This window comes from Choloepus didactylus, chromosome 4, assembly GCF_015220235.1.
Source record: "Choloepus didactylus isolate mChoDid1 chromosome 4, mChoDid1.pri, whole genome shotgun sequence".
Classification (NCBI taxonomy): domain Eukaryota; kingdom Metazoa; phylum Chordata; class Mammalia; order Pilosa; family Megalonychidae; genus Choloepus; species Choloepus didactylus.
Genome location: NC_051310.1, coordinates 109,887,889 through 109,902,245, shown reverse-complemented (window position 1 = coordinate 109,902,245; position 14,357 = coordinate 109,887,889). Strand labels below are relative to the sequence as shown.

Here is a 14,357-nt window from a genome sequence, read left to right as displayed (position 1 = left end):
ATGCACCTGCCAGTAGGTCTTGGCCAAATTGACCTTGTTTGTCAGAAAGGCTGTCTATACACACACGTACACACTAATGCCCACTGCCAGCCACCTCCATCCACCCACTACCCACACTCACTCCCCTGTGTCAGGCCCATCGGGGTCTTTTGACGAGCTCTGAGACACAGTGGAGCTCCCCTTCAGCAGAGCCCTGGGATCCAGGCCTGCTCAGCCCTCCGTTCCACCAGCCTCACCTTCCTCACCTCCCTCTCCCCTTGCTCCCAGGGGGATGGAAACATCCGGTACTACGAGATCAGCACTGAGAAGCCCTACCTGAGTTACCTCATGGAGTTCCGCTCCCCGGCCCCACAGAAAGGCCTAGGTAAGGGGGTCCAGGGGCTGCTGCAGCCCCTTCCTGTGTTGACCCGGGTAGCACCGTCTGGGGCCCATCCTTCACTGAGGGAGCAGCAGGGGAGCGGACAAGTGTGGGGATGCACCTTGGTTTTAGGCCCTGCTGTGGCACTCCTCAGCTGGGCCAACTTGGACAAGTGGCTGCACCCTGCGGAGCCTCAGTCTCCTCACCTGTAAAATGGGGAGAATCAGACCTGCCCACCCACCCCTCACCAGGTTACAGTGAGGCTCAGGCAACCAGATGGTTGGTCCAAATCCACTGTTTGACAGGTGAGAAGCTAAAGCCCAGAAAGCAGAAGTGGCTTGCTCAGGGCCTGGCAGTGGGCTAGTGCCTGAGCCGGGATGAGAATCCAGACTCCGCAGCCAGCACTCTCACCGCTGCACCAGACCTCCAGGATCCAAGGAGGGGAGGGCCTGGCGGGAAGGGATTATCCCTGGTCCCTCCAAGTCTCCCACTCAGTCTACCACCCCCACTCCCCAGCACCTAACTCACCGCTGTGGCCATGGCACCCTCATTCTCGCATCGCAGTGGGGAGGAGTGAGGCTATGGGTGTGAGGGTCCTCTGTGAGCAGCTGGGCACAGAGCAGGGCATGGGGGGGGTCATTAAACATCATATCATGGTCAAGAGCTCAGACTCTGGAGCCAGGCTGCCTGGGGCTCAATCCCAGGGCCCCCATTTAACAGCTGTGTGACCTTAGGCAAGTCATTGCACCTCTGTGCCTCAGTTTCCTCATCTGTTAAATGGGGCTAAGAATAGTACTCACCTCACAGGATTGTGAGAATTAAAGGAGTTAATATTTGTAAAGTGTTTAGAAAAGTACCTGGGTCATAGTAAACGCTGCATAAGTGTTTATGACAGTCAATGAATTTGTAAGTAAAAATACCTAGAAATGCGAGGGCTTTCAGAGGGAAGGCTCCTGAGGCTAAGCTTTCATGTGACTTCTGGAGTGGAGATTTGCTGCCAGCAGGCAGACATGCCTGGAGACCCTGCCCCAAACTTCCATCTGCTGACCTTGGCTGTTTCCCCCACCCTCTCCCCAGTTAGTGATGGCAGCTACCATTTAATGAGCTCTTTTTCTCTGCCAAACACTGCGCCAAGTGCTCTACATCTTACCTAATCCTCCCAACAGTTCTGTGAGGTGGGTCCTTCTCTCTCCCTTTTACAATGGGAGGCTGAGGCTCAAAGAGGGGAAGTGAGGAGCTCTAGGTCATCAGCCGGGGAGTGGCAGTCTTTCACTGCAAAGGGTCTGACACCAAAGCCCCTGCTCTAAACTGTTATGTAGTAGAACAAGAGACTGGTTGTCTGGCTCATGGGTCACCCCCCTTTGAATGACAAATCAAATAGACACAGAAGGCCACGGCTCGCAGTCAGGTCAGAATAGAACCTGCAGGCTCTGCCCCTTACTGAGAACAGCTCGCCCTTCTCCAGCCTGCCTGTCACCCGGCAGTTTGACCTGACTCTAACGTTCCATAGTGGTTGTCACTTTCCGTCATCTCTGCTCATCCAGCAACCTGCAAGAGCATGCATGGTGTCTTCCTCCTCATTTGCAGGTGGGGAGACTGAAACCTAAAGTGGTTATAACATTGGTGGGAGCTGATTCAATAAAGGTCAGAGCAGGGTCTAGACTCAGGCCCCTTCCTGAAGCCTCTGGAAAGCCAGGATCCTCAACCCCCAGGAGCAGCCCTGTCCTTAGAGAGAGACCAGAATGAAGTTCCAAACTGTCCCCATCACTTGATTCCCAAACTCCCCAGGTTCTCAAGCAAAACCCTACAGAGGACTCCAGGAGTGGTGGGAGGTAATGAGTCTGGGAAGGAGACGATGTTCTTTAGACCCTGCATTCTCCTGCCACTGAAGTCTTGCAACAAAATTGAGTTCTCATTCCTATCAAATAACACTGGCAGAGCATGTGATTCAGCAATCCCATGTTTAGGTTCTGAATCAGCCAATGGAATAAGTCTCTTCAGAGGCTCCACTCCCACCTCTGCAGGTGGCCCTCCTCCTTGGAACGTGAGTGTGGCTGGATCCCTCTGTGGATGGATATTACAGACAGGGCCTGAGGGCAGCTTCAGGGACATCTGGGCTGGAAGGGCCCAGGCGTCCACCCCAGTGACTGACAGCAAAGCAGAGGCCAGAGAGGCCTGAGGTCCCAGTGACCAGTCCATTGACTTTAACTTTCCCCAGCTATCAACACCACCCCTCTCACTGTCACTGCTTCATCAAGAGGAAGTATAAAAGGCAGCCTGGATTTTGGAGTCAGACCTGGATTCACATTCTGGCTTAGCTATATACTTAACCTCTCCAAATCTCAGTTTCCTCATCTCTAAAGTGGGGGTAATCAAACCTATCTTGCAGGGCAGCTGTAAACTTCAGGTGCCAGGTGTACAAAGCACCTGGCAGAGCACCTGGCTGTTCTTGCTCCTCCATTTAGTCATTCAACAGCCATTTCCTGGGTATCAACTGGCATGCTAGACCCTCTGCTAGGTCCTGGGGATACAGTGGTAAATAAAACGTAACACAGTCTCCATTCCTGTGGGTTTTACATTCGACTGTGGAGGAGACAGACAATAAACAAGACAAATATTGGATGACAGTGACTGGGAACACCGTGCTGTGGAGGTGACATTTAAGCTGAGATCTGAAAAGCAAGAAAGAGGAAGAGCAGTCCCAGCAGGACAACAGTTAGTGCAAAGGCCCTGTGGCCAGAATAAGAAGGGAGGCCAGTGTGGCTGAGCATAGCATCATTTCAGTAAAATAGTGGGACATAGGGAGAATGTTAGGAGATGAAGTTGGAGAGGTGAGCAGGGACCAGCTCCCACAGATGCATTAGCCAGGGGAAGAAGTTTGGATTTCATTGGGGAATGATTGGAGGGTTTTCTTTATTGGGGTGGGAGGGCTGGGGGGATAGATTGGATGACATGACAACATGAAATGATCTGAAATGTTGTTTAAAGATTGCTCTGGCTTCTATAAGGGGGTGGATTTTGGAGGGGCAGGAGAGAGGCCGAAAGACCAGTTAGGAGGCTGTTGTGGTCTTCTAGGCCAGAAAGGATGGCAACAAGGGGCACCATGGAGATGGGGAGAAGACTGTGAATCTAGGAGATGTTTAGAAATTAAGGCCAGGTGGCCCCTAAGGTATTGGAAGGGGGGCGTGGCAAGGGGAGGGAGGAATGAAGATCACTGTCACCCCATCCTTCTCACCGGCAGGCATTACTGAGCATGCACTATGAGCCATGGTACCTTCTGTACATCTGCTCGCCCAACCCTCCAACAGACCATTGATGTAGCAGTGTTCAGAACTTAGGGATGAGAAAAAGAGGGTTCAGAGTGGCTAAGTAACTTGCCCCAGGCAGGAAGCATAGCTGCTAAGTGGCAGAGCCAGAGTTCACACTCAGGTCCACTTGCTTCTTGTCCCATTTGGTTAACCATTAGGCCATCCCTCCCTCCAGCTCCGGGAATGCCTTTATCTGAAGAGCAGCCTTCCATTCCACCATCAGGGTCAGAGAAGAGGTAGAGCCTTAACTTATATTCACCTCAAGTGGAAAGAAACAAACTTTCTGTGTTACTGAGCATCTTCACACTCAATCCCATGACTATCTCGTGAGGGGCTGCCACTGTCCTCACCAACCAGCCAAGAGAGTCAGAGACTTGCCCAAGGATTCCCAGCCAGCAAGAGGGGCAGAGTCAGGATCCAAACCCAGCTCTGCTGGACTCCCAATCTGATGCCCTTAACTCTGCAGGGCCTGCCCCGGGTAGGTGCCTGGTGGAGGGCAGCCGTCGGGAACACTGTGTAGTGCCACACACAGGTACATGCACACCCTGGGGGGCCTGTGAAGGCGGACAATAGAACAGCGACCTCCACCTGCGTTTAAACCTTTGGGGTGCACGGGGAACAGTTTCTCCCCCCTCTGTCCTCTCTAAGGACGGGGGACATCGAGACTTAGGGAAGCCAGTTTATGTCTGACAGTGGTGGGTCTGTGGCCCTGCCTTGCCTTTATCTGTGACCTTGGGCAAGCCCCATCCTCCCTAACCCTCAGGAGTCTCATCTATAAAAAGAGTGGGCTGCACTCAAATATACCTGCAGTCTCCCCCAGTTCTAAAAGGCTCCAATTTAAAGGGTACACCCTGGGGAGGCAGGTCTGCCCCAAGGGGCTTATTTGAGAAGTCACCATGCCAAGACAGAGCCTGATTCAAGAAGTCCTCCACTGCCTCTACTGCTTCTGCATGGGCCATCACCTCCAAACAGAGTGCCTAGCCCCTCTGCCTTCCCCTCGCTGAGGGCATCCAGGAGGAAGGGCGCTGAGGGGGGTGGCCCAGGATCCCGTGGGAGCCACGTGTGTCTGTTCACAGGGGTCATGCCCAAGCACGGGCTGGACGTGTCGGCCTGCGAGGTGTTCCGCTTCTACAAGCTGGTGACTCTCAAGGGCCTGATTGCACCCATCTCCATGATTGTGCCCCGGAGGGTGAGTGCCGCGGGGCTGGGCTCCGAAGGGACCCCGGCATTGAATCCTAGCTTTCTGGTGCTGACCCTAAACCTGGAGGAGCCCAGGAAGAGGCTCTTGTGGATAGTGCTCTTTAGGCCCAATTTTGGGTGGCGGTAGGGGTGGGGGACCTTCTGAAATGGACACACTTTGGTTTGCTAATAAACGCAGGGTGGGAATTGCAAACAGGAGACACCGTGAGTGCAGAGGCTCGGAAGCAGCAATGCAGGTGGCATGGTTAGAGGTTAATGAGGAAATAATCCCACTGGAGAGCAGAGGTTTTCTCAGCAGTCCATCCCCACACCCCCACCCCACTTCATCTGTCTACTCTTCTGCTCCCCCCACTGCAGTCGGATTCCTACCAGGAAGACATTTACCCCATGACGCCAGGAACAGAGCCTGCTCTGACCCCCGATGAATGGCTGGGAGGCATCAACAGAGGTAGGCAAGGGTTAGACTTCACAGAACCTTGGCCTGGGGCGGAGATCTGCTGGGACGCTGCCCAGGCCCTCTTCCGGGTCACGGCCTCCAGGTTGCCACCAAAAATGTTCCTTCCCCAGAAGCAGCCCAGCACCAAACATCACTTGGGCAGGTCTCTTCTCTGCTCCAGGACTGAGACTCCCCATATCTAAAGACAAGAGTTGGACTAGATGACCTTGAGTGTCCTGCAGCTTGGCCATCCTGGGTCTCAAGGCTTCCTTTTTGCAGAGCTGGAGCTCTCTGTGTGGCATGGAGGTCACTGCAGGCCACCATCCTCTCCCTGCCCTGAGGCTGCCCCTCACATTCCCTTCCCTCTTCCTGACCCAAAATCCTGAGTAAAATATTTCTTTTTTTTCCCAAGTTAAGATGGATTAAAACTAAATTTTTAATGGTGAAAAAGCACGACCTGCCCTGAGATAATTAGAAATCATAGCATAGAGTCATAGCTTGGCTCCATCACTCACCATTTGTAGGACCTTAACCAAGTTACTGGACCTCATTAATCCTCAGTTTCCTCATCTGTAAAGTGGTAAATACTTCATAGGATCACAAAGATTAAATGAGATATTCCATATGAAGGACATAGCATTGTGTCTGACGCATGCTAACTACTCAACGTGTTAGCTATTGCTGGTTATCATCATCATCATCACCATCAGAGCCAAGAGCAATCTCAAAGATCAACTAGGGCAGAGATTCTCAACTTGGGATAGGAGTGGAAGGGGAACGAAGCAAGAGGGGAGAACCAACTTCAGATGCTCAGTAGGGTGCTTGCAATAGAATTCAACAAAATAAATTTCATTTTATCAATTTTGTATTTGGAAGGAAAACCTATTGTTTTGGAATATAAACTATATAAAGGCATGTGAAGCATCACTTTAGAGATGAGGAAACCGAACCCCTGAGTTATCATGACTCCCCCACATTCAATCAGGGTGTCTGTGGGTAGCCCCGACTCCTGGTGCCCCAGGTTGGTGGGCCACACAATTCACTGTTCTGCTCTGTTGGCCCAGGCATTGCCCAGTCTTTGCCCCCAAAATTCAGCAGATCTTTGACTTTAAGCTGGCCCTATGGTTTGCTGACTTTGTCAGTAGGGAAACAATCACAACCTGTGATGTGTTGTTTATAAAGAGAATATCAGACTCCTGCCCCCTTTCCTGCCTTCAGGCAGAACAGCATCTCATCTCTGCTGGAGCCAGGAGTGGCCCTCTATTCCCATCCCAGCACCTGAATGGCAAAGAGTTTCATATGCGTGCCAACAGACTTAATTCTCCATATTAGAACCTTGTCCTTTTTTATATTGAGCCTACTGTATTAATAGGGAAGACATATCCCTCTGTCCATCCTCCCACCTGCACCCCAGATATTGAGAAAACCAAGAGGAGATGATGGGAATTGAAACTAGTGAGGCTTTGAATATACGCACTGATGGACCTGGAGGTGTCTGGGTAGGATGAGGAACAATCAACCAAGTTGATGACCCCAAAAGTGTTTTACCACTATCCCCAGGATCCACATCCTCTGCCTCCCACCACCACTCCCAGGAATTCCAAGGTCACCTACAGGAGTCAGGCAGCTGTCTGACCTTCAGATCTTAGGAAATTTTATTGACCTCATAGTGCCCATTGGGCATCACAGGAACAAAAAAAGCAACATCTCAGGTGTAGCCAAGTAAGAAATGTTCACACATTTCCCCATTGCCCAGTCTTTCCCAAGCCCAGCCCAGTTCGAGCCACCTCAGGTCACCACAATAACCTGAATCCCATAATAATCATTGTTACCAGGAGAGATAGGAGGAGGAAGCTTATGTTCAGAGGTGTCAGTGTCAGAGTTCTTATCAGTGTCTTTTCTTCTTCTTGTGGCCTCTTGGCATCTACAATCCCCCCACCCCCATCAGAATAGGCATCCAGGGGATCCTGCCATCTTGGTACCAAGGAGCCCACCTCCCAGTGCCCAAACAACAAGCTTATGTGAATGCCGAGAATCCTAACTCTATCTGGCCATACTTAGTCACAGAAGAGGCAAAGAGACTGTACCCTTTGCCTTCAGTCTAGCTCACCCCATTTCCTCTTACGTGTTCACCTCTTTAAACTTCCCCTCACACTCATCAGACTGTCAAGTGTGATGTGAATGAAAGACACCATCAGTTGACTAGTCCATCAAACTGTCAATGAGAACATTTCCCTTGCCTTTATTAGATCCAGTGCTGATGTCTTTGAAAGAAGGTTATAAGAAGTCCTCCAAAATGGTATTTAAAGCTCCCATCAAAGAAAAGAAGAGTGTTGTGGTCAACGGAATAGATTTATTAGAAAATGTCCCACCCAGGACAGAGAACGAGGTAAGGAATGTGAGTTATTACCTCCATAGGCCCTGGAAGAGCGAGACCTTTACATTTCAATTACCGGCTTCAGGACTTTAAGCCAGCTCCATTTGGAGGCATTTTTCTCTCTGTGACAAATACCATAAGTAACCAGCTATTGGCTTCTGTTGCCTCTGACCCCAGTAAATAGAGGCTGGTGATATTGTAGTGATATTGGTGCCCCCCTGCCCCCCTCACACACACACACATATACACACACCAAAACCTAAATTCACTAACCCTCAGAGTTAGGTGTTCCTCATGAATCCATTTCTGAACACTGCTGTCATTTGGTGTTAGAGCAGTTATAAATTCCTGACTAACGGGGGAAAGCACGGCCTCATGCATCACAGCACTGCCTTCCTCCCTGGCACTGCGGCAGTGGTGAAGTCCGACAATTTCCTGTCTTTGTGGAAGAGGCTGGGTGTTCTTGAAAGCGCTCTTTGCACCATTTGGAATGGGAGAAGCTTATTCAGGGGCAACTATAGCTGGGCCTTGTCCACGCCTCCTGTAGGCTTCTCCTTCCAACCCACAGGCCCAGTCATGGTGCAGATACAGTTTAGCTCAGCCAGGATTCCTAGAATGCTTACTATGTGGCAGGTACTAGGCTTGATGACGCTGAAATAGAGATGACGACATGGACCCAGCTGCACTTGAATCCTGGTTCTGCCGCGTCTGGGCTGTGACTGAGCACATTTCCTAATCTTTCTAAGCCCACTTCCTCATTATTAAATGGGGACATGAAATATTGTGAACATTAAGGAGATAACCCATAAATGTCTAGCACTCTTCCCGGTTCATAGTAAGTGCTCAAATTGGCTAACTGTATTAGCTACCTACTGCCGCGTAACAAATTACCCCAAAACGTAGTGCCTTAAACCCACAAACATTTATCTCACAGTTTCTTCGGTGCCTCTGGCTCAAGTTCTCTTAAGAGGTTGCTCTCAGAGCTGTCAGTTGGGGCGGTAATCACATCTGAAAGCTCCACTGAGGAAGGATCTGCTTTCCAGCTCACTCATGTGGTTGCTGGCAGGATTCAATTCCTCAAGGGTTGTTGGGCCGAAGGGCCTCAGTCCCTCATGGGCTATCAGCCGGAAGCTTCCTCAGCTCTTTCCACGAGGACCTTTCCATAGGGCAGCTCACAACAGCTGGCTTCATCAGAATGAGTGAGCAAGAGAGCAAGGGAAGGTGCCCAAGATGGAAACCACAGTCTTTTTTTAACCTAATCTCGGAAGTGATATCCATCCCTTCTGCCATATTCTAACCATTAGAAGCAAATCACTAGGTCCAGCCCACATTCAAGGGCGTGAACACCAGGAGGCAGGGTTCCTAGAGGACCCTCTTGGAGGCTGCTTGTCACACCAATTTGTGATTATCGTTATTAATAAAAATAAGATAATTTCTGATCTTCAGGACCTCATGGTTTTAAAGGGGCTATTTACAGGTAAACTGATAATTGCCATAAACTATGCTTGCATCCTGTTATAGAGGGATGTTAAGGGTTCCAGGGCTGGATGAAATCATGGGATGTATGGGATTTACTTCAAAATAATCCCCAAGGAGGGTGGTACAGGGGAAGTGGGTGGGAGTAGAAGTGAAGCAGGAAGGGTCATATGGGCACTTGGGAGTTCATGGTGCTATTCTTTTTACTTTTGTATGTATTTGACATTTGTCATTTTAAAAAAGTTTTCTCTTTTTTCTTTTCAAGTGCCCTGAGAAAGTAGAGGTACATGGGCTGCTGTGGTAGCACCAGTGAGCCTTGGGGGTGGAGAAGGCAGGATTGAATAGTAGTTAAAGAGAGTAACATTTGGCTTTAGACTTGTCTATATGAATCAGAACTGAGAGCCTGCTGGCTCTAATTTTACCCACTGTTTTAATCATCTTATTTACGTGGTTTTGGACCTCATGGCAGATTGGAAGCAACCAATTAGAAGAAGGTGGGGCTATAAAAAGGACAGATTGATCTAAGTGTGAAGAGACGAGTGACAGGCTGACACAGGGGAGGAGACCTGTGGTTACACAGCTATGTAGATTTACTGAAAATCATTGATTAAATGATTAACCGTGAATTAAAATGGGTGAGTTTTACAGTATGTGAATTATACGTTAATGATGCAGTTTGGTTTTGTTTTGTATTGTTTAAAGCAGACCAAAAAACATGCAAAGAAATCTTGAGAACTCAAAAGGCACAAGAGAGTGTAGGGTTATTTGGTGTAGGGACAAACAGCATAATGTCTCTCTGACCAGACGTAACCAGGACTGGTAGGTAGTTGGGTAATAAAAAAAGGTCAGTAAAAGAGGGAATCATTAAAAAATGATGCATACATACTTTAAGCCTTATATTTTCGTTTAAAATGTAAAACACATATGTTCATTCAGCATCTTTTGATGCAGGACCAAGGCCTTTTCTTTGAGGATGCCTTCCCTGGTTGCTTCTGCAGTGCCTTTCTTTCTCACCTAAGCCACACCTTAACTCCAATTTCTAGTGTCAGGTTCTTTTAGGTGGAATAAGATAGAACTTACTCTGAGAACAAATCCTGGTTTCTACAATCTTTTTTAAAACAGGTTTGTAGAGGCATAATTTCCATATGATAAAATTCATCCTGTGTAGTGAATAGTTCCATAAGTCTTGACGGACACATACAGTCATGTAACGACTATCACACAATCAAGAGGTAGAATATTCCCCCATCTAAATGATTATAGCGATGGTTATATCGACCATACCTAAGTGAGCAGCAATATTGTTTCAGAGAGTCACCTTTATCAAGATTTTCCAAAGTATTCAACTTAGTTTTTATAGAAACAGCAACTCTCTTTTTGTACTTTCATTTCTTCAGTGTATAGCACATATAATTAAATCACACAGTTACAATAACCAATGCCACTCGCACCAGGAAGTTTGAGAACAAACACAATGGATGTGGTAACATTCATCTCAAGTGGGCAGGGTCCTCGGGTGGCCTGCGGGCTTCCGGGGTTCAGCATTCCGTGGGCATCTATCAGTTTGTTTTACAGAAGGAAAGGAGAGGCTGGGTAACCCAGGGAGTCAGCTGAGTGAAGGTCCGCCAAGATACCTAGACTTCGGCCATGTCCACCCTAGTAAAAATGTACATTCCTATGGAAGTGCAAAAATGTCATCAGGAAAAAAAGCTAGATTCTATTTAGTGTCCTGAGCCTCCTTATGAAGGCAGGGATGCAAAACACTTAGAAAGCTTTCCATCCAGAGTGAGAAATAAATATGTTAGGTTGAGATGCAGAAAAGGGTAAGCTTGGGATATTTGGAAATCCGACCCATGTGGAATTACTGCTCCCTCAGGTCAGCAAGGGCTGGAGCTTTCTTTTTTCCCTCCCTCCCAGGGGAAAGTGGGAGCCGTGGGCTGTCCGGAGAAGGGAGAGTTGCAATGAGTCGCTTGGGATGCTGAAGTGGAGACAACAGTGGCGGCTGGGGAGAGACGAGCTGGCGGAGCCTGGAATGGGGAGGGCATGGGGGAGGGGGTTCTGGGAACTCACCTTCTCACCTGCTCTCTCCACGGCCCCCTGTCCTCCTCCACCCCAGCTCCTCCGAATGTTCTTCCGGCAGCAGGATGAGATCCGGCGGTTGAAAGAGGAGTTGGCCCAGAAGGACATCCGCATTCAGCAGCTACAGCTGGAACTGAAAAACTTACGCAACAGCCCCAAGAACCATTAGTTCCCCGACTGGGCTGTTTTCTAAGCCAATCTCTCCTTGTTTCTACCGTCCCTTAACTTCCCCTTTATCCAGTGATCCCAGAGACAGCCAGGACTGGAGCCAGGGCCAGCCTGAGGACCTCTCCCCCACCACCTTAAGAACTGGAAGCCAACTTTTGACCTCTTGATCTCATGCTAGTACAAGTCCCCAGCCTCTCCTGGAGAGCCACAGCTGGCAGCCCCTTCACCTGCCACCCCAGGAGCCTGGGCTTCCTCCCAGCTGAGTGAAGACCATGGACTCCCTGACGGGGAACCTTCAATGGACCCGGGATCCCAGCTAGACTTAGAATTTGAACTTTCCCCCTGCAAAGGGGGCTGCCAGGACATCTCAGCTTTCCTCACTGGAGCTCACAGCATCACTGACAGCACCACAAAGGGCTGGATTTGCAGGCATCAGCTGACGTTCTCCCTCCCCTTCTCCCGCCTCCCTCTCTCCTCTGGCAGCCCTGGAAGCCTGATTAGCCTGACGGAAGGGTTGCCGGCAGCCCAGCTCCTTTCTGTCTCTTGTTCCAGCTCTCTTGTCTTCAGGGAATTAAGAGGATTGCTCACCAAGGCCATAATGACCCCCTGCCTTCCCATGGTTCTCTTCAGGGCTCTTGTGTACCTTCTTCCCATTGAATTTGCAAGGCCGGCAGGGTAGGGATTAGCATCCCATTTTGCAAATGACAGAGCTGAGGTTTGCAATGAGGAAGCAACTTCCTAAATCAGACTGCAGGTCAACAGTGGACCTGGTTCCAGGAGCCTGGGTGTCCAGACTTTGAGGCCAGGGCCCTTCCCACTATATCAAGATGCCAACCCTACATGGGCTTCTCCAGTGCTCAGATCTCTTTGGAGAATGAACTAGCCACTCTTAGCATCTGCCCGACACCAGGTGTGCCAATGTGCCACACTGTCCGGGTAAGGCTCCCCATGCTCAATGACCCTAGACCCTCCTGCACACAGCCTCTGCTCTACCCTTCTCAGGGATGCCATCTGAGATGAGGCCCCTTCCTCCTGGAAGCTGAGGCTGAGAAGGGCGGAGCTCAGCCCTGGGGAAGGCAGAGCAGAGGACTGACCTCTTGCAGGACTCCTCTGTGTGTGTCTCTCTCTCCACTGTCCTCTCAGCCACTTGCAGCCTTAGACACACATCAGATGACCACAGCCCCTCGCTTTGGTATAGCACTTTAAAGTTTACACAGTTCCTTAACACATAGGATCGTGTTTCAGCCCCACATCCACCCTAGGAGGTAGGGAGTGTCCTCTCCATCTTGCAGATGAGGAAACTGCAAGAAGTACCCAAGACCACACAGTTCTTTGAGATACCACATTTCATTTGATCTTCTGCAAATTTCTTTTTTTATTTTTCCCTTTTCTCCCTTCATTTCCCACTACCCACACAGAGTCCATGGACACTGTTCTTCTCAGAAAAGAAGTCACAGTTTGGGGGTGGGATCTGGCCTGGGGATCAAGAAATGGGTGTCCACTCTTCTTCTTTCCCATTAGCTAGGATCTACTAGACACATTTAACTCCACACACCTGCTTTCCCCATGGCCACATTGCAGAACATTCCATCCACAAAAGCCGGGGCTACCCAAGCCCTTCCTGGTGGAGCTGGGCAGGGAAAGTCTCCGCCTGCCCCCACCTTGGGCTTTTCCTCTAAGAACCTTGCACCCCGACAGCAGCTAAAGCAAGGTCTCCTCACTCCCGCCCCTCGCAGCTAGGCAATGTCAGCTCTCATCTCCTCTTCCCCACATCCCTTGAACTTTTTTGTTTCTTCCCCCATTGACCTTTGTGGTCTTCTGTGGTTATTTATGCTGCCTCCCAAGGATAGAATTAAAATAAAATGTTTTCAACTTATCACATCTGGTCATGGCCATCTCATTTACCTCTGGGTAGTTCCTGCTCTTGGTCACCACGCTGTCTTGTAGGTTGGCTCCTCAGCCACAGCTCCTTTGCCTTTCTGGAAGGACAACCCATGTCTGCTTCTACAGGCATAATTCCACACTTTCATTCAGCTATAGCAAGGCTTCTCCACCTCCGTACTATTGACATTTGGGACCTGATCATTCTTTTCTGTGTGGGGCTGTCCTGTGCACTTTAGGATATTTAACAGCATCCCTGGTCTCTTACCACCAGATGCCTACAGCATCCCCTCCCCATTTTGACAACCAAAAATGACCTTAAACATTGCCAAATGTCTCCTGGGGGACAAAATCACCCCCAGTTGAGAACCACTGTTTTATAGTTATTCAGTAGGCATCTGATCTGGACCCAGCCCTGTGCAGGGGTCTGTGCTTTGCACTGGATTGGTGCTTCCCAGTTTACAAAGCAATAATACATGTACTTGACTCTTTTGATCTTCACAGCAGCTCTAGGGGGTAGGTTCTATTATATTCCTGTTTTCAAGGTGAGCAGTCAGGCCCGGAGTGGTGATGTGCTAAAGGTCACTCAGCTGGGGTAAGTGAGGGAGACATATAGGGACATGGATCTTCGGAGTCCAGAGTCAGGGGAGTTGTATGCTCCCAGTCCCCAGCCAGGCTAGGAGCTGGGTGGAGTCTGTTCTGGAGGATGGTTGGGATCCATGATAAGACAAGGGAGGTTGAGCAGTGGGTGCCAGGCCAAGCCCAGGTACCCTCACTCTTTCACCAGGCCAGGGTCATCTTGCAGAACAGTTCGTGAGGCTGCAAAGTAGACAGGCATGTAGCACTGCAGACACAAGAAACTCAGAAGAGCCAGAGGAAATCAATGAGGGTGTTGAAATGGGGGTTGTGGAGGAAATGCTAAAGGGCTGGGAGCAGTGGGCAGGACACATGAACCCCAGAAAGGGTGACTCAGGCCCAGATCTGCACCTGACTGGCTGTGTGATCTTGGGTAATTCACTTCCCCTCACTGGACCTCATTTTCTTCCTTTCATCTATGGAATGAGGGAATGGGAC

At 49.7% G+C, this 14,357-nt stretch overlaps 1 protein-coding gene across 2 annotated transcripts in view; it reads left to right on the top strand.

Moving 5' to 3' along the window:
* The window catches only part of CORO2B (coronin 2B), a 140,524-nt gene extending 127,246 nt beyond the window's left edge, over window positions 1-13,278 (top strand). Inside the window, exons 8-12 of one of the 2 annotated variants that reach the window (XM_037833571.1) lie at window positions 268-364; window positions 4,743-4,855; window positions 5,224-5,314; window positions 7,552-7,691; window positions 11,272-13,278. In XM_037833571.1, coding sequence (XP_037689499.1) covers window positions 268-364; window positions 4,743-4,855; window positions 5,224-5,314; window positions 7,552-7,691; window positions 11,272-11,403 — 573 coding nt within the window. In that variant the 3' untranslated portion in view covers window positions 11,404-13,278. The remainder of the gene's footprint in view (window positions 1-267; window positions 365-4,742; window positions 4,856-5,223; window positions 5,315-7,551; window positions 7,692-11,271) is intronic. The other variant, XM_037833572.1, reaches the window with a different exon arrangement.
* Window positions 13,279-14,357: the final 1,079 nt, after the last annotated feature.